The sequence below is a fragment of the Engystomops pustulosus genome, chromosome 5, assembly GCF_040894005.1.
Source record: "Engystomops pustulosus chromosome 5, aEngPut4.maternal, whole genome shotgun sequence".
In the NCBI taxonomy this organism is placed as follows: domain Eukaryota; kingdom Metazoa; phylum Chordata; class Amphibia; order Anura; family Leptodactylidae; genus Engystomops; species Engystomops pustulosus.
Window position 1 is genome coordinate 43,021,285 of NC_092415.1, and position 23,773 is coordinate 43,045,057.

The 23,773-nt window shown below is 41.4% G+C and overlaps 1 protein-coding gene across 1 annotated transcript; it reads right to left on the reverse strand.

Moving 5' to 3' along the window:
* Positions 1–1,474: 1,474 nt before the first annotated feature.
* On the reverse strand, positions 1,475–16,590 carry ORC5 (origin recognition complex subunit 5). Its single transcript, XM_072151769.1, has 15 exons — positions 16,350–16,590; positions 14,669–14,799; positions 13,480–13,572; positions 12,013–12,216; positions 10,377–10,451; positions 9,886–9,997; positions 9,310–9,440; positions 8,066–8,114; positions 6,874–6,964; positions 5,334–5,386; positions 5,135–5,247; positions 4,577–4,624; positions 3,282–3,392; positions 2,926–3,038; positions 1,475–1,673 (listed from the first exon to the last, which is right to left on the reverse strand). The coding sequence occupies exons 2-15, from the start codon at positions 14,777–14,779 to the stop codon at positions 1,628–1,630; spliced, it is 1,350 nt and encodes a 449-aa protein (XP_072007870.1). The 5' UTR covers positions 14,780–14,799; positions 16,350–16,590; the 3' UTR covers positions 1,475–1,627.
* Between the last annotated feature and the right edge of the window lie 7,183 nt (positions 16,591–23,773).

Sequence of the window (23,773 nt, forward strand, 5' to 3'; positions counted from 1 at the left end):
ATGTAAACCGGCTCTTATCTGTGAAGAGCACAGGGCTCAAAAGGCAAATGTTGCCAATCCTGGTGTTCTCTGGAAAATGCTGTGAGTGTTAGGCTGTGAGCACAACCCCCTTCTGTGGACGTTGAGCCCTCATACCATCCTGATGGAGTCGGTTTCTAACCGCTTGTGCAGACACTTGCACATTTGTAGCTGCTGGAGATCAATTTGCAGGGCTCTGGCAGTGCTCCTTCTTGCACAAAAGGTGGAGGAGTTGATTTTAAGGAACGAGGCCATGGATGACAAATGAAAGACGATTACCACAGTATTGGTTCCGGAAATAAGATTCAAGACAATTGTTGCAAGACAATGCACTTACATACACCAGGAGGAAGAAGGTGAACTCCGGCGGACCTGAGTGGGGAAGTAACACATGCAGGATATCGGGTGCACAATGTTAATGAATTGCGGCAGAGTGCATGATCATCGGACCATGAACTTTCTATGAACTCCTAGGACCGGGTAAGTAAACGTGCCCCATTGTCTGAACCCATAGATATTTTTGCAGATGTCATTCGTATAGGGGCACCCCAACCTCAATGGCAGGTGTAGGTTGATCCTTTGCCTTGAATGGAGACGATTCACTAGGCTTTAATTCACACCAACCTCATGACAAGACAGTAAAAGTTTTCAGAAGAAATAGTAAAAAAAAGGAATCTAGCAAATAGTGAAGTAACCATATTATCGTTATGGCATAACCTGGTGATCGCAGCTGATAAATGTTCTCAATTATTGAAATACATTAAAAAAAAAAATAGAATTTTAGTTTTTCTACAAAGTTGTAAAGAAAAATAACTTTCAGAGTGCAAGTAAAAAGTGTACAATTACAATCCAGACAAAACTAAAGAGTCTGCTAGGTACATAACATACATATTTAACATGAAAATTACAGTCATCAGTGTCTGGAGAATGACGATATTATCAATTACACTCAAGCTTTCTCTAATATGCACCTCAGGAAGATGATAGCCATCCTGAAGGATAATCAGCCACGCTCTTCCCCCTTCTAAGCCAGGCAAAGCATTATTTCTGGGATGTAAACCAGAGTACTTTATGCTACACCTATAATCATTACAAGTGACACTAATTGCCAATGCAACGCTAAGAATGCATATGATTTTCCATAATCTGCTTACCGTATTAAGAAAGGCAGGAGTAAAATAATTATACACAATTTAGGAGAATATACAAAATGTCATACTGGTCTTTTATACAGATTAAAGAATCTCTCTCTGAAAGCACACCGAGGTGTTGTGCTCCATTAGTTGTGTCTCGTGTTTACAGACAGACCATGAACAGGCTGCTACATAAATAATAAACAAAAAAATATATATATATAATTTTTTTTTATATATTACACACACATATATATATACATACACACACACACACAGTGTATATCAACTATCCCCTTTTTGGAAATTAATACATCTATCCTTAAGATATTTCCTAGAAGAAATATTTTAAGAGACCATCATTTAATTTTAGCCTTGTTTTTATTACAAATAAGTATCGAAACAATGCATAAAAATATTTTGCATGGTTGGCGACGTGTTCTTCAATACTGTATGAAGTCTTCAGATTCAGGTTTTCATAGAAAATCATACAAATATCTGACAATATCAAAGTTCACAGTCCTGAATAAAATATAAAAAAAGGAAAAAAGTTTAACATACAGTATAACATACCTTATATGCAGAATTTAAACACAATTGTAAGCAAGAGGAACCCTATGCTGTATACCAGCAATGTAAAGGTCAAATATTTACTGTGATTTTTAAAATTTGTAAAATTATTAATCTTTCGCAAAGGTGCCGTGCTTGTGGCCAGTTTAGAAGGTGATGTGACCACAGCATACAGCAATGAAAAGACATGAAAAGGCTGCAGCTTGCGGCCCTAAAAGAGGGAGAAGAGAGAAAAGTTTCATGTGTAGTTAAATGCATGAGACTTTTTTTTTTGTGGAGTAATACTGCCTGTGCAATTGTCTATGACACTTAAATGGGCATTAATGTGACCTCTGCACTTACACTTTTCATTATTGTTGGTCGTCTGGCAATCTATAACATACTATTTAAAAAAATTTAAAAAATGGACCTTTTTTTTTTTTTTTAAGTACATACACAATCTGACAGGGCAGCGACAGATTGTGTAAGGGTACAAGGGCATTAGTTGACACCTTGCTGTTGATTTATACATTTGTAGAATTAATAACAGCAGCACAACAATAAACAACTAAAAAGAACATATTCTGCAAAAATGCAGTTACTTAAAAAAATACAAATATTTAATAAAAATAGACCTGTTTGGAGAACGGTCAGGACCCAGGAGGTCTTCTAGCTGTTTTTACTTTACCAAGCAGCAAACAGCGCTAGGTCTAATGTTAGTATTAATAGATGGGAACCATGAACCTTTACAAAGTATCCTCACAATCTTGTCAACCAAATGTCCCTTTACAACGCTAAACAATATACCATATATACTCGAGTATAAGCCTAGTTTTTCAGCACAAAAAAATGTGCTGAAAACCCAAACTGGGCTTATACTCGACTAAAAAATATATATCAAAACTCACCTTTTCTGGCTTCCCCCGCTGCTGGATATATACCGGGGCAGGGGGCTGGCTATATACTGGGGCAGGGTGCTGGCTATATACTGGTGGATATGGGCTGGCTGGCTATATACTGGGGAGGCTGTGACCAATGCATTTCCCACCCTCGGCTTATACTCAAGTCAATAGGTTTTCCCAGGTTTTTGTGGTAAAATGAGGGGCCTCGGCTTATACTTGGGTCGGCTTATACTCAAGTATATACAGTACATCCCACACACCATCACCAAATGCTGGGCTCTCAAGGGAACTAAGACACAGACATTAGAACAAAATATAAATACCTTGCTACAGCTCGGATAAAATCCAGTGATACGGTACATTTGTACTTGGGTCCATCAAGCTGATCATCATGTCCCACCAGAGTTAAAAGCTGAAGTGTGACAAGGGATGAAATCTAAGATAGAAATTAAAAGGTTCACAATGACAATGTTTTGCGGACAAGTGCTGAATATAATAAGCAGCGGATCTCTTCAGGCTCCTCTCATATACGCTGTTCTGTATTGATAAATTTCTATTTGAACAGCTGGGATACCACAGGTTGTCTGACTCTGGGCTACACACATGCCCAAACAGCTGTCAAGACAAGCCTAATAATCTCTGCCAAGATGGGATCTTCAACATAATTCATTCTATTTACCTGGGAAAAGATATTCGCTGTAGGTGCCACTCTGCTGTCCACGACACTGTACAGTATAGCCAACAGTCTATCCAGAGGAAAAGGCTTAGGACCCAGGAGGTGGTTACTGGTCTGGAAATAAAGCAAAGTAAAAAAAAATAAAACATAGAACTATAATCCACAAAAGGGAAAATTATTCCAATGTAAATACGATACGATTTAAATACAATCTAAAAGTACAAGATGAAACGATTTAGGGATAAAACATAACACAAAACTCCTATAGTCATTCTTAAACAAACCTAGCCAAGCATACAGCCATTTGACTAATATGGTACACTATGTAATGGTCTTTATATACAGAGGGAGAGAGTTGTATCAAAGTCATTGATACAAAGTCATTGATACAACTCTCAGATTTGTTCAGTCTTCTGCTTTATCGGCGTATCTGATGTTGGAGGATTAATCTGAAGGAGTTTTGCAATGTTGAGTATTACATTGCACCATCTATTAGATGTCTAAATTAATGTGCCAAATGAATACATTTTTCTCCGCACTGACTTTTTGTTGCCCCTATTTCATACACGTCAAAGAAGATAGCGAAATATAAGAGGGTCTAAATCCCTTAAGCAATAGATTGTGTGAAATCAGCCTCTCAAAGTAAAGATGCCTTCTTGTACGGCTTCTCAGATAGACACGACTTTATCATCAGTGCCTGCAATGTCTGTACTGTCTGGTTTTAAATTTATGCCAATGAGCCTGAAAAACTCTGGGGGTGTTACCAGAGCCCCTCCGTTCTGCAGCTTCACAGGTTGATATAGTGTGCAGGAGCACTTCCACTCCCACTGTGGGGTGCAACATTTCTCTACTGCAGTGAGATTAGATCAAGAGGGGGGAGAAGAGGGGGAGACAGACAGCCTGTGAAGCTACAGCATGGAGGGGCACTGGTAACACTCTTAACTGACAGTTAACCCTTAATTGTCAATCTGTGGAATAGCCTGCCTCAGGCACTGGTCACTGTAGGGGCAGCAGGGAGCTTCAAGAAGGGCCTAGATGCCTTTTTACACCTAAATAACATTGACGGATATGTAATATAGGATCGCTTCCCCTAAATCCCTTCCCTTCCTAGATTCAACTTGATGGACATATGTCTTTTTTTCAACCGTATAACACTACCATGTAACATGGCGCCTGGATTTATAAGCAAGTGTCCCTTGGCTTATCATGCTTAATTTTGATGATAGATTTTCTTTAAAATGTTAGAAAACTTATAATAAAGAGATTTTTTTATTTTTTTTTAAAATATCCTCATTTACCTTTTCATGCTTCTTCAGGAAATCGGTTTTTCGGATTTTCCCATGATGCTAAAATATGAAGGAAAAAAAAAAAAAAAAAGTCAAACGATCTACTGGTAAATTTTTTACGATAACAAAGCCTACCATATTAACAGGAATATAGCCCCTTTTGCTGCCAGGGAATTTTTGGGGATATTTTGAAGCTCTAGTAATCATGACATTTACACACTCTTTAAAATCTAAATTACAAAATTGACACTAACTTTCATATACTACACATCGTAAAATGGCACTCCAAACTTTGAATGCTGGCGTGCTGTGCAGAAGCCCTTGATATTCTCTCCACCCCATCAGGAGGCGCCTGCCTCTTCATATATAACCAATAGGCGGCTGGACAATGTCAACTGGGATCCCATATTTCTTTCCCTACTGCCATCAATGACCACATAAAGCACACAAAATAACAGAAGGTGTGATTACTCTCTAAAGCCTATGCCTAAATGTAGACATCCTAAGAAAAATAAAGAAGCAAGCATCTAGATTTAAATATGGAATTTTTTTTATATATTAAAAAAGTACCTTCAAAAAAAATCTTTTATCCGTTCTAGCAGGATTGTACGAGGCTAAATATCCAGCAATGAGGAGAAACTTGGAGTAAAATGGCAATTCTACATGAGCATGTGCAGACAGCCCTGGAGAGACACAAGATGTGATACAAGGAACAACTATATATTGATTTGCTCAATTTACATAACTGCGCCAAAAAAAAAAAAAACACCTTTCAGTTGTGACGCTTCCCTGTCTTCTTGCTGTATCCTTTCCCACTGAGAGCTAAAGAAAAAATATAAAAATCATTTTTGTATTGTACTTGCATATAAAAGTCCTTTTTGTATGGTACTTGAATATTTTTTTTTTAATTAACACCAAAATAACAAAGAATTTCCATAGTTTGTGGGCCCAGGGTACTAGGCGTCTGATAGAGGGGTGGGGGGGCCCCCTGACCTACTCTTTTTGATCAGATACAGAAAGCTATATATTGATTTGCTGCAACACATTATGCAGTCAATAAGCAGGAATAACATAAGAATTACCGTATATACTCGAGTATAAGCCCACCCGAGTATAAGCTGAGACCCCTAATTTTACCAACAAAAACTGGGGAAAACTACTGACTCGAGTATAAGCCGAGGGTGGGAAATGCATTGGTCAAACCCCCCCAGTAGTATACAGCCTGCCAGCCCCCAGTAGTATACAGCCTGCCAGCCCCCAGTAGTATACAGCCTGCCAGCCCCCATGTAGTATACAGCCTGCCAGCCCCCATGTAGTATACAGCAGCCCCTAGTAGTATACAGCAGCCCACAGTAGTATACAGCAGCGCACAGTAGTATATAGCAGCGCACAGTAGTATACAGCAGCCCACAGTAGTATACAGCAGCCCACAGTAGTATACAGCAGCCCACAGTAGTATACAGCAGCCCACAGTAGTATACAGCAGCCCACAGTAGTATACAGCAGCCCACAGTAGTATACAGCAGCCCACAGTAGTATACAGCAGCCCACAGTAGTATACAGCAGCCCACAGTAGTATACAGCAGCCCACGGTAGTATACAGCAGCCCCTAGTAGTATACAGCAGCCCCTAGTAGTATACAGCAGCCCACAGTAGTATACAGAAGCCCACAGTAGTATACAGAAGCCCACAGTAGTATACAGAAGCCCACAGTAGTATACAGCAGCCCACAGTAGTATACAGCAGCCCACAGTAGTATACAGAAGCCCACAGTAGTATACAGAAGCCCCTAGTGGTATACAGCCAGCCTGCCCCCACGGCCCTTAAAAAAATAATCTTATATACTCACCCTCTGATGTCAGCGCGGCTTCCTGATGTCGGCGCGACTTACCGATGTCCCCGATGTCAGCGCGTCCCGTCTTCTTTCTTCTCCGCGGCTCCTCTTCTCTCTTCCGGCATGGACGCGGCCATCTCTTCTTCTAGCAGGCGCATACTATGACGCGGCCGCTGCTGACGTCATAGTATGCGCGGCCACTAAGAAGACATGGCCGCGTCCATGACGGAAGATAGAAGAAAGAAGAAGAGCCGCGGAGAAGAAAGAAGACGGGACGCGCTGACATCGGGGACATCGGTAAGTCGCGCCGACATCGGGCAGCCGCGCTGACATCGGAGGGTGAGTATTTAAGTTTATTTTTTTTTAAGTGGGTAATTTTTTTTTGTTATAGACTCGTGTATAAGCCGAGGGGATGTTTTTCAGCACATTTTTTGTGCTGAAAAACTTGGCTTATACACGAGTATATACGGTATACCTTGATATCTCCCTGAGATAAACCGTCTGCATGGCCCTCTTCAGATGCGGCTCAATATTCCTCCACAATTTGTGGGTGTCCGTTTCCTTTGCTTAAAAAAAAAAAAAAAATTTAAAAATTCTAAACTAAAACATAGTTATGGCAATAATAATTCAAGATCCAATAATAAAATCAAGGAATTGAAAGAAAAATTTATCTTCAGCATGGACTCGGACAACATCTCTCTCAGCTCCCTCAATGGGGAGGGAATGAGAAAGTTAAGGGAGACTTTAGCTGAGTCACACAGTCACTTGCTGAAGAGAACTTTCCAGGGAGAGGGAAATGAAGGAGCTGCAAAAAACATTGGACAAGAGAAAATAGGCACTTTGTGTCTCGTTGAGTCTGCTGACAAGGTGCCAGCTTTTTTTTATTGATTTTTTTTTTACTATGAGAACTGTCAATCTTTGGAATAGCCTCCCTCAGGCGCTGGTTACAGCAGGGACAGAAGAGAGCTTCTAGATGCCTTTTTACACCTAAATAACATTGACTGTTATGTTATCTAAAATTGTTTCCCCCTAATTCCTTCCTCACCCAATTCCTTCCTTGGTTGAACTTGATAGACGTGTGTCTTTTCAACCGTATAAACTATGTAACTATGTAAATGAGTTATGGATTTTTATTAAAAAAAAAAACCTGAATGACTACATGTTCCCTTTAAAAAAAAACTGAACATGTGCGTTTGCGACTCCATCCATGGTCTATGCATTGCCTGAAGTAATATTGTACGGTACTCAGCTATATCTGACAGAGCCATAGATATAAGTAGAGCAGTAAGGGAGCATTTTTGTTCAATTAATCGGAGTGAAAAGAGACCCCCATTTTTGTGACCGGTGGGAGTTCCACCACCGGAACCCCCACTAAAAATAAAGTCATCCCTTATCCAATGGGATAAACAAAAGTGCACAAGGTGCTTGTGACATTACACATGATAGTAAAAATCATCCCAAGACTTCTCCAATAATCCTGCTGAAGGTAGGAGATAAACATCTGCCATAAACCTCTTCTGATGCTGAGCCAAGAGGAAAGTAAATATTGGAAACCTAACAATGCAATCTGCAGCGTAAATTATTTAGATTGTTTATTTAGTGAAGATAATTATTTTATTGTAGGCAAATCTTTATGCTTTAAAACTGCCACAAATAAGCAATCTTACCTTCTCCTTTAACTACTGGCTCGCAAAATTTTGGAAAGTTTAGCGCAGCCTGTGAGAAGCACAAGAGGAAAACCAATGGTCATGTATATACAGAATGAGTTTTTGAAATAGTGAATAGAGACTGTGATAAAAATAAAAATTAATTAAAGGGGTTGTTCAGGAATAATTAAAAAGAACAACAACAAAAAAAACACAACCAAAAACTTATGCTCCTCGTCACGCGGTGCTGCCCATCACTGCCAGCCTATGTTTGTTTCCAATGCCCTGGAAGGCGGAGGGGCATGAGAGAACAGGAGCACCGGAGGAAATGAGTATAAGTAGTTGATTGTTTTTTAAGTTTCCCCCCAGACATGTATCAGATTTATTTTTTATCCTCAAACAACTTCTTTAAGAAACTTCCTTTTGCCTTTTTTTCTGCTCCTTCTTTCTCCCATAGTGAGCAGTATATCAGTCCTATACAAAGCACAGAGATCATGAAAGCATAGCCCCCTGTACATGCTTAGAGCATATATCCCTTGATGATTCTGCTGTGAAGAGTTAGTAATGTAATGAATACAGGACAGGAAGCAGATTTACATAGACTACTTAAAGTTAGAAAGGTGGGGGGGGGGGGCGGGCAGATTTCCATAAAAAAAGTATATTACAAAGTTTACTATTATCTCCTGTACTATAGATTTATGCTATTTGTTACAATTTAAAATTTTGTTTCAATCTCAAAGTTTACCGCACCCTGTTAGAAGCAAGAGGAAAACCAATAATCATGTATACATCCTGTACTATAGATTTATGCTATTTGTAACAATTTAAAACTTTTCTGTATTTATGGAAAGCAAAAATATGTATCTCTACAGTGCAGTGTTGTTGTACGGCCTCTAGCAAGTGCACAATATCTGAAGGCTATATAGTTGTACTTATCTAGAACTGCAGCTTCTTTCACAGACCAAGGATGAGTCCTCAACCCATTAGAAGTGCAAAAGCCCGGTTGTGCGCATTGGGTCTTGGCCTTTACGTACAATGCAGAGCACCTCCATTCATCATCGTCCAGATGTATTACTTCTATCATGAGTCATTATATAGAGTTTGACCAAATGTGATATATTGTTTTTTTTAATTAAATTCCAACTAAAATTGAAATTTAAAAAACTCAAATTCTCGGTATATCAAAATTGACTAACTCCTAATAATCATGCCGATTACATATAGACCTAATTACAGTGAGGCAATAAATTAATAAGAAACCTCACCAGATGCCTCAGCTCCTTTACATCCCTGCAGACAGTGTAGAACACCCCCAGTAGAATGTTGATGTACGATGCATAGAATTCAGGCGAGTAGTCTTCAGGATGATCACTGGACAAGATCTTCTGCAGTTCAACTGCAAAATAGAGGGTAGAGGAATATTTTAACATAAATAAAATTACACTTGATAGATAAAGTTCTATAAACATGTCAAGTGAAGACCGCCACCGTTCCTGGAAATTAAGATGAAGGTGCTCCAATGTTAACTTTAATTTAATTTTTTAATTTATCTCCTACCCACAGGATAAGGGATAACAAGGTGAATGGTGACGCCCCAACTCCTGGGCCCTTCACTTATCACAAAAAGGATGGACATAAGTCTTGGACATAACAGAGCACTGTGCTTGGCAATTTCTGACAACCCCATACTATTGAATGGAGTGGTAAAACGGATGCCTGACCTGCTGCTCCATTTCCTAGTGAGAATGGGACTCGTTCTTAAGATTGGTAGGGATCACAACGGCTGGATCCTTCCTGATCCTATGGATAGGGGACAACACATATCATGCATATTTACCCACCTTTACTGTAGTCTGCAAAATATATGGTCAAAGGTTCAAAGCAGCCTGTGTTTGGGCGGAAAGTTTCCCAAGCTATTTCTGTAAGGAGTATCACTGTGACATTATCACCAGTCTGCAATATAAGGAGGAGGCTGATCATATACAATATAAGAGCTCTCATGTATCTGTCTGCATAACTAAAGAGACACGCAAAAAAGAAGTATTTTAGAAACACATGGTCCTAAAACCAGATGGAAGACGCACCCTATAGAGCTCCAACAACGGAGCACCATAAGTGACGATATCCACAAATTTCCTGCCGGACAATGAGATTCCATAACTACTTTATACCAAAATCAATTGAACTCTATAATAAAGTGTATATAAGGAAGAAGCGACACAGCCCTAGTCATTACCGCACCCCTTCTCTCCTATATACTCCTTTATACCCCACCAGACCATTTAGCTTTGTGTTTTTTCCTGTCTATGTTATTTTACCTACATGTACGTACCAGTTCCTGAAGCCTGAGAAATCCTGGTAAAAGGTTTGCATCCATTTCCCGCAGTAGATCTGCCTTATCAAGGACCTATTGTAAGAAAGATCATTCGTCTTAGATAATGGAGTCTACATATTAGGCAGAGCAATCCAAAACATGAATAGTAGACTGAATTATAAGTGTCCACAGCAGAAGAAGTTTTCAACACATTATAGACATACAAGCCCACATTTACCCACAGGAGGAAAAAAAAGGAAAGTATACTTCTGGAAATCACTCAAGATTATCAATAAGGCTTCCTTCACACCTTTTTTTTTCTTTTTTACACATGTTTAGTATGCAAGACAGGAAAGCTTCCAGTAGATGCTGTACAAGTCCGTAGACATATACTAGTAAATGAAGCAATCGTTTTCTCAATATTTGTCACAAACAGTAGTAAGAATTGGATGAAAAGACAAAGCAGTAGAGGCCATGGCGGGGGCGGATGTCACTGTATGGCATCCATCCATGGCCTCGACTGAGCACACACTGTGGGTGTTTCCCAATGATGTATATGTCCATATAAGTAAGGACAGTTCTATCACTCAGGAGACACCACGGACATTGGCAACAGTAAATCACTGTTCTCTCCTCCTCCCGCAATCAGAGGGAAGAAGATGGACTGGAGAATGTACCACAAGCATACAGCCAAATAAGCTGCTACCCTCCCTGGTAAGTATATGTCGTGAATACCCTTAACATATCCGTACAACAGAGGGAAAACGACAAGTGGTTAAATTCATAACTGATATATATTGACACGTGGCCCTAAAATACACTGGAGTATACAAAGGTATTGGACACAGAGATGAAGCATGCACCAAAACAACTAGTACTGGACAATTATGCAAATTTCTACAAAGCTTCTGTTTACTCATCAATTTGCATTTGGGGAATATCACATGGTATAGGTTGCATGCCTTTTTATTAAAGAGTATGGGCTTCGCTTCGTCACACATACTGGGTGTTTGCTGCATTATGCAGAAAACACCCACCAGTAATGCCAGCAATCAGTGCTGGCACCCATTGCTGGTGTTAACCTGTTAAATGCCAAAGGTATTTAAATCTCAGCAGCCTGTGACATCATCGGGGATCGACAATCTGTCGCAATGAGAGCATGGAGTCCGTATGAGTTTGTATCCCCATGAGCATAATGGCCCATAAAATAAAGTAAAGATGTCATTTGCAGCGCATAGTGAAAACCTTAAAAACAGAGCCCAGAAGAAACTGGTGTTTTTACTTCAATTTCCCTGTATTTGGAATTTGTTTCCTGCTTCTCAGTACATCATGGAATATTAAATATTGCACTAGGACGTACAATTTGTTATGCAAAAAAACAAGCTCCATAAACGGAAAAATTAAAACGTATAAACGATCTTAGGTCCAGTTCACATGTACATTATGGGTCCTGAAATGAAAGACGGGAGGTTTAATCTCCTGTTCATCAAAGAGTTCCACGTATGAAAGGGCAGCAAGAAAAAAAAAAAGGATACTGCACTGTATTTTTGACTACTAATAACAGAAGGGAATAACAGAAACTACTATTAGCCCAGCTACAGTGCAGCCATGTATGAAGAATAATATGTTGGATGGATGCTCAGCTTCTACCTACAATGTACACAGTTTCATTCCGTAATCCTCGACTTGCAGTCGCCCTCTTAAAAAAGCGAACAAACTCATTAAACGTGTCGCATCTCTCATAAGAAGAAAATTCATTTTCAGGACCAGGGCAGTGGTTGTAAAGCTGGTTGAGAATTTCTTCAAATAGAATCCTGGCTGTATAACACTCCACACAGTTCACAAAGACATGAGGAAGCTGCGAAACAGAACAGACACCACATAAATATACATGTAATATACATTGCAAAAACAACAGCAAATGGGTCATGTGCGGCCGTCTGCTCCATTATTCTGACCGACCCCTCAATTTCGCGATCTGTGGTGGTCTCAGCACTGATAGGTCCTAACTTATGTTCATGGGGAAACCCCTTTAATCATAGTAGCGTGGACCGAAACCTTATTTCTTTGTAGGTGTTACATATACGGAGTGTGTCCCCTCCATTAAGTGGACTCATGCACCAGGAAGGTGGGCTGAATACATACATATTTAGAGGCCCTGCACGAATTGTATAATGAGGTCTGCAGTAGTCCATGTACATTATATCATATTATATCTGCAGCACATGTGTGACTGGCCGCTCTATTCAACTCTTTGGTTCTGACTGAGACAGCCGAACTCCGCTATATCCGATACGCTACTGGCCACTCTGTGCATCTCAGGGTACAGCGGACTCACATTCTCACAATCTGTGGGAGTCCCCCATCTCTGAGACCAGCCACATGGCGTTGCTTGCTTTTTACATGTTACCATCCTTCCAGCAATTGCATTTTTCTTCATTGCTGGAAATATAAGCAGCTGTGCTAACACTTTCACAGCTGCGTACACTTCTAGAAACAAAAGAAAATGCTTTCTGACGCATGCCCAAAACGTCATGTGTGAAGGCACCCTCAGTCCTTCATCTAGACAACCTGCTACCAAAGGATTTCAGTCACTTTGGAGCAGCACAACATTTTTTGTTGTGAAAAGTTAGGGTGCATTCACACGTGGCATCCTGACACATGCGGTTTTTGACTGTTTCTGTCCGTGTTCCAATTATCTTAACTAAAATATTTTTTTTTAAAAACTGTCAAAAACGCATCGTTTTTAATCGGACTGCTTAAAAACGGCCTAAAAACGGGTTCAAAACGCCACGTGTGCCACCACCCTAGAAGTGTAATTTTGATCAGTGTTCTTTTACAATGATCTCATTTACATTTCGTTCTGTGGTTAACAAAATATACAATTTATAAAACAAAATTCTGCTATTTTGCTCATGTTAGGATATATTTGCATAGGATCATACAACGGCCTTGACATTTAGGAAATGGTGTGTTGTTCTTTAATTCTGATCTTCATTGTATATTGTAGCCTCCATAATCCCTACCAATCTTCATGGTTCCCTATGGACAATATTTAGTTACCCTTTGCATGACAAATGCACATTTCACAATAGAAAATTGTATGTAGTTTCATTCTCACCTCAAGTGTCCTCAGCGCTGTCTGCAGGACGTACGTCTTTCCGGTGCCAGTGTGGCCATATATAAAAATGGATGGGAAGCTTAAATGTGAACGCTGGAAGAAAGAGCATTATCTGATGAGTCAGCCTAACATCACAGTACAGCGATTCATCTTCATAGGCAGAGGGAGAATAGTACAGAGGGAAGGTTTTCTCAGGTTTTACATAAAAACAAGAGAGTCTAATGCAACCAACTCACACCAAACTTGCGGCGTAAGCTTACCAGAATGTCTGGAACTGAACTCACTAATGACTCACTTGTGGGTTTAAGGCCTAAGGGTAATGTCACACATGGCGTTTTTAGGCCGTTATTAGTTAGTGCGTTTACAGATTGCAAAAAAACGCATGCGTTCTTGTCCAGGTTTCCGAATTAGTGCAATTAAAAACTGACAAAAAACACATGCATGTTTAAAAAAACGGATGGTGTTTTTAACGCAAGCGGTTTTTTACGATCTGAAAACACACTAAACTAAAAACGGACTAAAAACGCCATGTGTGACATCACCCTCAAGGTGCGATCACATGTGGTGTCAACTCATATGTTTTCAAACGCATCACAACAGCTAAGTGAGGAGATTCGTCCAATTACAAAATGCAAAACAAATTAGAAATTTGTTAATGCATCACAATAATGCGTGCATTTTGTAAACGCCATGTTGACAGAAATAAAATTAGGAATATTTCCTCTTCTCTGCTGTGATGCATTTGAAAACGCATCAGTTAATGCCACGTGTGAATGCACCCCAAGGGTGGTGGCACACGTGGCGTTTTAAACCCTTCTTTAGTCAGTTTTTAAGCAGTCGGACAAAATTCCCACCAATCTTAGGGAGCAGTCACACGGTGAGTTTTAAAAAGCATTACAACATCTGAAAAGAGGTGATTTGTAAGCGCAAATGTTAAAAAGTATTGTAATTAAGCAAATCACGTCTCCTCAGCTATTGCAATGAGTTTCAAAACGTAATTAAAATGCAACCAAAACGCACCATGTGACCGCGCCCTAAGACTTATCCATAGCCACCCTTATAATAAGGATATAAAGTGGCAAACTACGGCCGCATACAAGTCAGACTATAAATGATCCATAAAAAACCATTTCCTTCACTGTGGGACCATCACAGATAAAATCATTGCGAAAAAAAAAAATCGTATTACCTCTCCAAATAAAGTAAGTAACATGGATAACTGGGATTCCCGACAGAGGGCAAGTTTCTCCAGACTCTGAAGTTTGTCCCCCGGATATGGAGAAAGCTCTAATGCGCTCATCTTTCACATCAGCATAATAACTGCAAAGAATCACAATTCAGTTCTGACATTTACTTACATATTACACAATAACAGAGATCAGTGTGACCGTATGTAAAGGTTTTCTTCTCATGTGTTAATGTTTAGTCCCCTGAAATCTCAAAATAACTAGACACAGTATTTACTCGAGTATAAGCAAAAAATGTGCTGAAAAACCCTAACTAGGCTTATACTCGAGTCATGAAAAAATATAAAATAATTGTGTACTCAACTACCAGGCTGGCTGTATACTAGGGGCATGGATTGGCTGTCTATATACTGGGGCAAGGGGCTTCTGGCTATATACTGGGGGCATGAGTCAGCATGCTATATACTAGGCTTATACTCAAATCAATAGGTTTTCCCATTTTTTTTGTGTTAGAAATTAGGGGTCTCGGCTTTTATTCTGTTCTGTTAACCTTTGAATTGTTTTACAGGGGTTAAAACAAAAATTGGGTGCAATATTGAATAACAAGACCCCATATGTGGTGGTGACTGCTGTGTGGGCACACGCCAGGGTGACAAAGGGAAGCCGCGCCATTCAGAGCAGATTATGAATTGTCACTTTGTAAAAGATATACAATTTTTTTTTTTTTTCAATTTGGACGCATAAAGGCTTATTTTCTGCAAGATTAGATGCACTTTATAAATACTTTATTTTAGTGGGTCTTTAGCTTATTGATGACATATTACTGACGACTGAATGTACAGAGGGAAAGAATTGTCACATCTGGTTTCCTATTTTGTCATTTTTGGGGGACAGTACCATAAAAGTAATGTTATCTTTATTGTAAAGATCACTACAATTACAGTGAAACGTCATTTATATTTTATATATATATATATTTTTTTTTTTTTACACTTTTATGGAAGAAAAACTAATACAGAGAAAATCTCTTTAGTTTTCATATCGCCATCTTTGACAGAGCTTTTTTAAGGCTTATTTTTAAGGGCGCATTCACACGTTCCGCTATCGTCGCGTTCATAACGCGACACTAGCGCACAGTGGGCGGGGCTCGGGACGATCGCATATGCGTTTCCCGGGAAACGCATGCGATTAATAACCCGTTTCCAGAGAAACGCATATGCGATCGCCCCAAACTCCGCCCCCTGTTCATAACGCGACGCTAGCGGAACGTGTGAACGTGCCCTCAGTGTTGAAAGTTTTTTCCCAGAGATACCATTTTAGTGCCTATAACTTTATGTGATCACTTTTTAGAACACTTGTTTACATTATGAGCTAGTTTAGGGATTGATGCAGAGAAGTGAGCACAGGGTGTTATTTTTGTATCCTCAGGGGCTTACCATATATAACATTTTGGACAGCCTCTTTAGACTTTATTCACATTAACATGATAATTTGTAGACCCAACTGGTCCTTATGTTCAATCTAAGAAAAATAGGCATTACAGTACATAGTACATATGTGAACTACTGTATGTTAGTGTGAATACAGCCTGAAGGAGTTTATTTCACTCTGTTGGTGCGGTTTTGCAGTGAGTCAAGTGTGTGATGACATATGATGAGTGCAGTGTATGAGGCCGGTACTCACTGCGTCCAGTGTGTGCGGGGTGTCAGCGCTCAGACTGCTCTGCCATGTTACACGGCTCTGCATCTCCCGCCAGCCCCGCACTGCCCCGCCCACTCCCGGCTACTGCTCCGCCCACTCCCGGTCACTTCCTCCCGGCACAGTGTCGCCTCCCTCCGGTCACTGAGGCTGGACGTGGCGGTTGCTGCTTTCCTGCAGTTCTCCTTCCTGCTCTGTATAAACTGCCCTAGAACTTGGTAAACCGCAAAGAAACAAATCCTCTTAACAGGATAGTCCATCAAAAGTATACGGCACAAGGGAAGCTCCCTGCTCAGAACCCTGTAACAGTACCTACGCATGCGTCCGGCTATAGGGATTTTGCTGGAGGAATGACTGACCTTATATTTGTAGGGTTACCGAAAACAACAAGCGTGTCCCTGGCTTTCTCTGAGCTGCTCTTAATAATTTGCAATATTTAAACCCCTGCCATATGGAACAGATCAATTCCCATCCACATAACATAACCCCAAGTACACCAATCTGCACAGCACAACTACACTCACCGCCACTTTATTAGGTACACCATGCTAGTAACGGGTTGGACCCCCTTTTGCCTTCAGAACTGCCAATTCTTTGTGGCATAGATTCAACAAGGTGCTGGAAGCATTCCTCAGAGATTTTGGTCCATATTGACATGATGGCATCACACAGTTGCCGCAGATTTGTCGGCTGCACATCCATGATGCGAATCTCCCGTTCCACCACATCCCAAAGATGCTCTATTGGATTGAGATCTGGTGACTGTGGAGGCCATTTGTGTACAGTGACCTCATTGTCATGTTCAAGAAACCAGTCTGAGATGATTCCAGCTTTATGACATGGCGCATTATCCTGCTGAAAGTAGCCATCAGACATTGGGTACATTGTGGTCATAAAGGGATGGACATGGTCAGCAACAATACTCAGGTAGGCTGTGGATTGCAACGATGCTCAATTAGTACCAAGGGGCCCAAAGAGTGCCAAGAAAATATTCCCCACACCATGACACCACCACCACCAGCCTGAACCGTTGATACAAGGCAGGATGGATCCATGCTTTCATGTTGTTGACGCCAAATTCTGACCCTACCATCCGAATGTCGCAGCAGAAATCGAGACTCATCAGACCAGGCAACGTTTTTCCAATCTTCTACTGTCCAATTTCGATGAGCTTGTGTAAATTGTAGCCTCAGTTTTCTGTTCTTAGCTGAAAGGAGTGGCACCCGGTGTGGTCTTCTGCTGCTGTAGCCCATCTGCCTCAAAGTTCGACGTACTGTGCATTCAGAGATGCTCTTCTGCCTACCTTGGTTGTAACGGGTGGCGATTTGAGTCACTGTTGCCTTTCTATCAGCTCAAACCAGTCTGCCCATTCTCCTCTGACCTCTGGCATCAACAAGGCATTTCCGCCCACAGAACTGCCGCTCACTGGATGTTTTTTCTTTTTCGGACCATTCTCTGTAAACCCTAGAGATGGTTGAGCGTGAAAATCCCAGTAGATCAGCAGTTTCTGAAATACTCAGACCAGCCCATCTGGCACCAACAACCATGCCACGTTCAAAGGCACTCAAATCACCTTTCTTCTCCATACTGATGCTCGGTTTGAACTGCAGGAGATTGTCTTGACCATGTCTACATGCCTAAATGCACTGAGTTGCCGCCATGTGATTGGCTGATTAGAAATTAAGTGTTAATGAGCAGTTGGACAGATATACCTAATAAAGTGGCCGGTGAGTGTATATCAGTTATAAGGAAGAGACAGGCCATATTTTATTCTAGCAGAGGTTACATCACCCTGAATCTTCTGCCTGTATCCTCTACCACTGACAAAAGAAAATCTTAAATAACAGGAAAACTGATTAAATAATCACATTTGAGGTCAATCTAGTTCTAGAATTTATGTGCTGCTGCGGTATTACTGGTACATTCTTTGCTCTGACTCTGTATATGTATGGAACAAGCATTACTCTGGCGCTATATATGTATCGTACAAGCATTGCTCTGGTGCTGTATATGTATGGTAGGAGCATTGCTCTGGTGCTGTATATGTATGGTAGGAGCATTGCTCTGGTGCTGTATATGTATGGTAATAGATATGCCGCTCAGTGTAATAATAATTCTTTATATAGTGCACAAGGAATACACAGCGTTGCACCAAAGCATGCCAAATTAGTCTCTGTCCCCATGGGGCTCACAATCTAATCAACCTACCAGTATGTTTTGGAGTGTGGGAGGAAACCAGAGGACACCCAGGCAAACACAGAGAGAACATACAAACTCTTTGCAGATGTTGACTTGGGTAGGATTCGAACCCAGGACCCCCGTGCTGCAAGGCAGAAGTCCTACCCACTCAGCCACCGTGCCAGCCTGAATAGTACAAATGGTATTGCTCTGGCACTCGGTGTATGGTACAAGCATTTGCAACAACCCTGCCAATGCATAGGCAAGGTGGTTGTTGCGAATAGCGCCCTCTCCTTGTCAGGTGAGCCTGCACCACTCATTCAGAAGCTACTTCCCTGGTAAACTTTGTAATTGCAGCTGTAAATTACTGCCTGGTAGAGCAAGAGTTAACATTTAAAATGTTGTCAACCAATGAAATCCTTTGTACTATTGTAAAGCAAGCTGGAAGCTCCTTGGAGGTTGCTGCTACCTGACCAGGGGAGCATAAAAACCCCTGGTGGGAAGGAGCACCAGCCGGTGTCACTACCAGGAAACAGAGGTGTCTCAGGCCACTGTCTGACACCCTGGCAAGTCAGGAGACTAAGCCCCAGAACAGAGGTCCACCATCTGGACTCGGCCCCATCTACCAGGCCAGCCTGAAGTTACTAAGAGGCTGTGAGCAACCCTTCCTGCGGACCAGCCATCTCCTAGCAGCTTTCTAGCTTGTTGAACCTGCTTCTGATGTTAAGGCCATTGCCTGTCGTTTGAAGAACAAAGAACTGTGGCAGATAAATTCGCTACTTTCCCCCCCATTTCTATTGCATAGATGGGGTGTCCACTGTCGCCGCTATTATTTGCGGTTGCAGTGGAGCCTCTGGAGGCTGCCCTACGATCCGCAGTAACCGTTAAGGGTTTCCTTTACGGAAGACACCAGGAGAAAGTTGCATTAAATGCTGATGACCTGTTGCTCTTTCTAGATGATTGGACCCCTTCTTTACATGCGGCAATAGATATAATAACATCTTTATCCGGTTTTACTATTAACTGGATGAAATCAGTAGTAATGCCCTTATCCCCACAGGTGTGTCCTAGACCACTTGCTGAGCATGGTCTCTCAGTGGTGTTGGTGTTTAAATATCTGGGTGTCCAAATATCGGCGGACCCCACTGAATTTATTGAGCTCAATATTTTACCCCTGATCTGTAAGTTCCAAATGAAAGTACAGGACTGGTGTAAACTCCCCCTTACTGTTATTGGTTGCGCCAATCTCATTAAAATGGTTATGATGCCACAACTATTATATTTCCTTCACAATTCCCCCATTTGAATCCCAGTAAAATTATTCCACAAGGTTAATAGTATTTTTCGGGATTTGCTCTGGAAAAAAGGGATCCTGAGGATTAGGTTTACCACTTTACAGAGATCCAAGGAAGATGGCGGTATTTTATGGCAGCTCAGCTGCAGCATCTCCGTGGGTGGGGGGACACGTCTGGGGGTCTGTCCTCCCAAAAAGTGCTTCGCCATATCCTAAACAAGGACAATCTATTGGAAGCATTAGAAGGCGGACTATTCCAAACTGTAGACAGGGAATTTGTGACACTAAAGTGCATAGACAAACTGTGGTGGAAGATGCGCTGTCTGCTAGGGATGGAGGGCTATATCTCGCATTCTCCCATATGGCCGAATGTCCAATACCCTGAACTAGGTAAGCTCACTCCATTTCCTCAGTGGATAAATAGGGGAATCACGACTATAGCCCAACTATATGAGGAAAACACTATGAAGTCCTTCGAACGGTTACACTGAGTTTAACCTTCCACACTCATGTTTTTATCAATTCCTCCAAGTGAGGCATTCAATTACTCAACAAGAACGCTCTCAACCAGTTAAGAAGTCAGCCCATAACATAGTAGTGGATATGATAAATAAAGCAGGGGATACGCGGGGTATAATCTCAATTAATTATTCGTATCTAAAAATTCCTTACTGAATTAAAGTCTAGGAGAAGTCTAAATGGTGAATAAAATATAACTTTTAATGTAACGATACTAAAAAAGGTTAAAATAGTGTGTAGATGTATATTTTCAAGGGTTACTCCTAAAGAAGGTACCAGTCTAAAAAATAATAATAGGTATAAGTTCTGGCATCCTTATTATCTGTGAGGAGTTTACCAGTTACCTATGGTAACAGGTTGATGGTCTCAAAACGGTATGGACTCACCAAAAGTTGTACTAGGACTAGGAACGAGGCACCATCATCCAGACCTTTTTGCCTTGTTGTCGGTATTTGCTGTCTGTGCAGGTCGGAGTAGTTGTTGGTAGTTCAATCGATGGTCCGAAAGAAGTCACGGAGGAACAGTGTAGGTGAGTAAGTGTACACAGGGTGTGAATACAACTGTCGAGAGAGAAGAAGGGTAGATACGGATGCCGTACAGTACTAACCCTATTATTCCCTAACCAGACAGTTAGCTAGTATTCCCTGTGCAACCTAACCTCGGAGCCGGAGCCCTATAAAGCTGCCACCCCGACCGGAACATGTCCCTAGGAAAACTGACCCTGTTATTAGCCTAGAGGTCCAAGGGAAGGTATGTACGAGGGTATCTCATAGAGTTATCAAGCCTTGCTTCAGGCTCATCAGGAGACATAATTAACGTAGCCACCTGATAAAAAATTTATAAAGAAACCAAAAAGAAGGTAAGGTTACCTTCTCTGGAAACATAGGTAATAAGCAAAAAGTATTAATGTTGAAAACCATTGTGTGAAACCAGGATGTCTCTTGTACGGGAGGTAAGTACTTGTCCCAAGAGAGTGTGTCCTGTTAACGGTGCTCTCAGTGAGGAGCTTCCGCTGTCCTGTGTGAACCAGTGGGTCCCTACAGAGTGATTGTGTGTAAGATATTTATAGGAGTAAACTGGATGGCGCTTACCTTGGGGGCCCGCCCATGTGTGCGCGCACCTTGAAAGCAATGAAACGCTCAAGGTGCCGGCCTCTGTACTGCGCATGCCTGGGTAAATTGCGTGCAAGATGCCCTGTCTCGCAATGTTCTGAAACATCGCACGAGTGCCGGTGTACTGGCAATTCTACTGCGCATGTCCCGGTATTGTGCCTGGGAGATGCGCAGTGTCGCGCTGTATTGAATCCTCGCGCGTGCGCATAAACTATGTCGCACGTGCCCCGCTGGGATTTTCAGATGCATGTATAGTATGTAAATGCTAGTACTTCCTGCTGAAGCTGTTCCCTATTAAAGGTATATAGGAGGGGTGGGACCTGGAGGTGGGGTTATGGGCAATATCGCCGTCCCCTTGCGCCAGAGGGTATTCTGCATTCACGATGCAGAATGAAGTAGACCGAGTACATGCCATTGAAGATAAATAACACAAAAGCAAATGTAGACGATACCTACGAGATGGGGGATTTTGGGGTTGGGAGGTCTTTGGTTTAATGTTTATACTGTTAAATGTTAAAAATGGAAAACTATTTTGCTGGTTTTCAATAAAAATGTTATTTGATCCAAAAAGAACAAAGAACTGAGTTGATTTGAACAACGTGCCTCCGTGTAATTCACATGATCAGGCTGCTTCAGCATCACAGGCTCCCCATCCTCCATAACCCAGGGATCCCCATATACACCTCAAGGGTTGCCCCAGGGAGAAACCTCTGGTCAGCCTGTCCCTCCATGTTTTCTTGCACACACCACCTGCCAGGCTGTAGGCCTGTCCTGCGGTGGCGGGCTTATGTGGCCTTAGGGCACACTGTGGTCAAAGTGCTTAGTACTGGGACTAAGCACTTTGACCGCAGTGTGCCCTAAGGCCACATAAACCCGCCACCGAAGAAAGGCTGGGTCCTGGTGGAGGAGGTTACACATTGCTCTGGCGCTGTGTGCTGGGTGAAGATCCATATCAGGGGATGGGAATATTATAGATCAGGTGAGATCCAGACAGCTGCTTCCCCCAGTGCACCGGCGCTGTTAGTTGTAAGAACTAGGGAGCAGGACTTTGTGTTTGTATTTACATTGTTTTCAACCCACCATCAAAAATCCATAACTTTATTAAATTTTTTCCATGTACAGAGATGTGTGGGCTTGTTTCCTGCATAAAAAATTGCACTTAAAAGTACCAGTATATAATATGCGTACTGGGAAGTAAGAAAAAAAAAAATTGGTTAAAAAAAAAAAGAAACACACACATTTGCACAGTTTTCTTGTGGGCCCAGTTTTATGGGTTTCTCTGTGCGCACCAAACGACAAGTCTCCTTGTCAGGGTGCTGAGTGGTTAGCACTTCTGCTTTGCAGCACTGGAGTCCTGGGTTCTAGTCCCATCCACGTCAACATCTGCAAAGACTTTGTATGTTCTCTCCATGTTTGCGTGGGTTTCCTCCCACACTCCAAAAACACACCGGTTGGTTGATTAGATTGTGAGCCCGATGGGGACACTGACCAATTTGTCAAGCTTTGTGCAGTGCTGCGTAATCTGTGTGCGCTATATAAATAAAGAATTATTATTATTATGTTCTTTGGGTCGGGATTACATATTTATATAGGTTTTATTGTGGTTTTTTTTTTTATTGTGACCTTTTTATAAAATTTTTTATATGTTGCAAAAATGGTGAAAAAGTAGCATTTTGGAAATTTGGGTGCCATTTTCCATTACGGTTTTCAACGTTGGGAATAACTTACTATATTTTGAGAGATCGTCCTAACCTATGGTTTGCTGGTCTCTGTGTAGGAGATCTGGTAGTTGGGATGGGGGGGGGGGGGGGGGGTTGCTTAGTTGTGTGAAGAGCCAGGGCACATGAGACACTTAATCCACCATTGCCATTCTGCCTTCAACTGGCAGGGTGAAGGGGGGCTCACTCCAAAGGGCTACATTTTCTTAAGCATGGCACCTTGGAAACACAGTTCTTGTGTCATATTAAAGAGGATTTACTCCCCTCTCCATCATGATTGTGATTCCAGGTAAAGCAAAACCAGAAATATTTACTGTCAAAGTTAGTCAAGAACAGTGGCTGTATGTAAAAATTAACATTTTTTACCGAAACTTTAACAGTGAATATCTGCAGTTCTGTGGCACCTAGAAACACAATCCTGATGGAGAGCGGAGATGCCACACTTTAATCTGATTCATTCTAAATGATGCATCCATTTGAAGAGGGGCACTGTGTCATGACTCATGTCCTCATTTCACATCACCTGTGCATATAACATATTTAGCCATGAATGGGTTAAACGATATGAGTCTATAGGACATTTTCACA

What these genes read in the sequence shown, in the direction of transcription:
- ORC5 (XM_072151769.1), bottom strand. Translation starts at nt 14,779, where the DNA reads ATGAGCGCATTAGAGCTTTCTCCATATCCGGGGGACAAACTTCAGAGT. An exon ending in GGAATGAAACTGTGTACATT is followed by an intron (nt 10,452 to 12,012) that starts GTAGGTAGAAGC and finishes TTCTTACAATAG; the next exon opens with GTCCTTGATAAGGCAGATCT. An exon ending in TTCTCAGGCTTCAGGAACTG is followed by an intron (nt 9,998 to 10,376) that starts GTACGTACATGT and finishes CTTATATTGCAG; the next exon opens with ACTGGTGATAATGTCACAGT.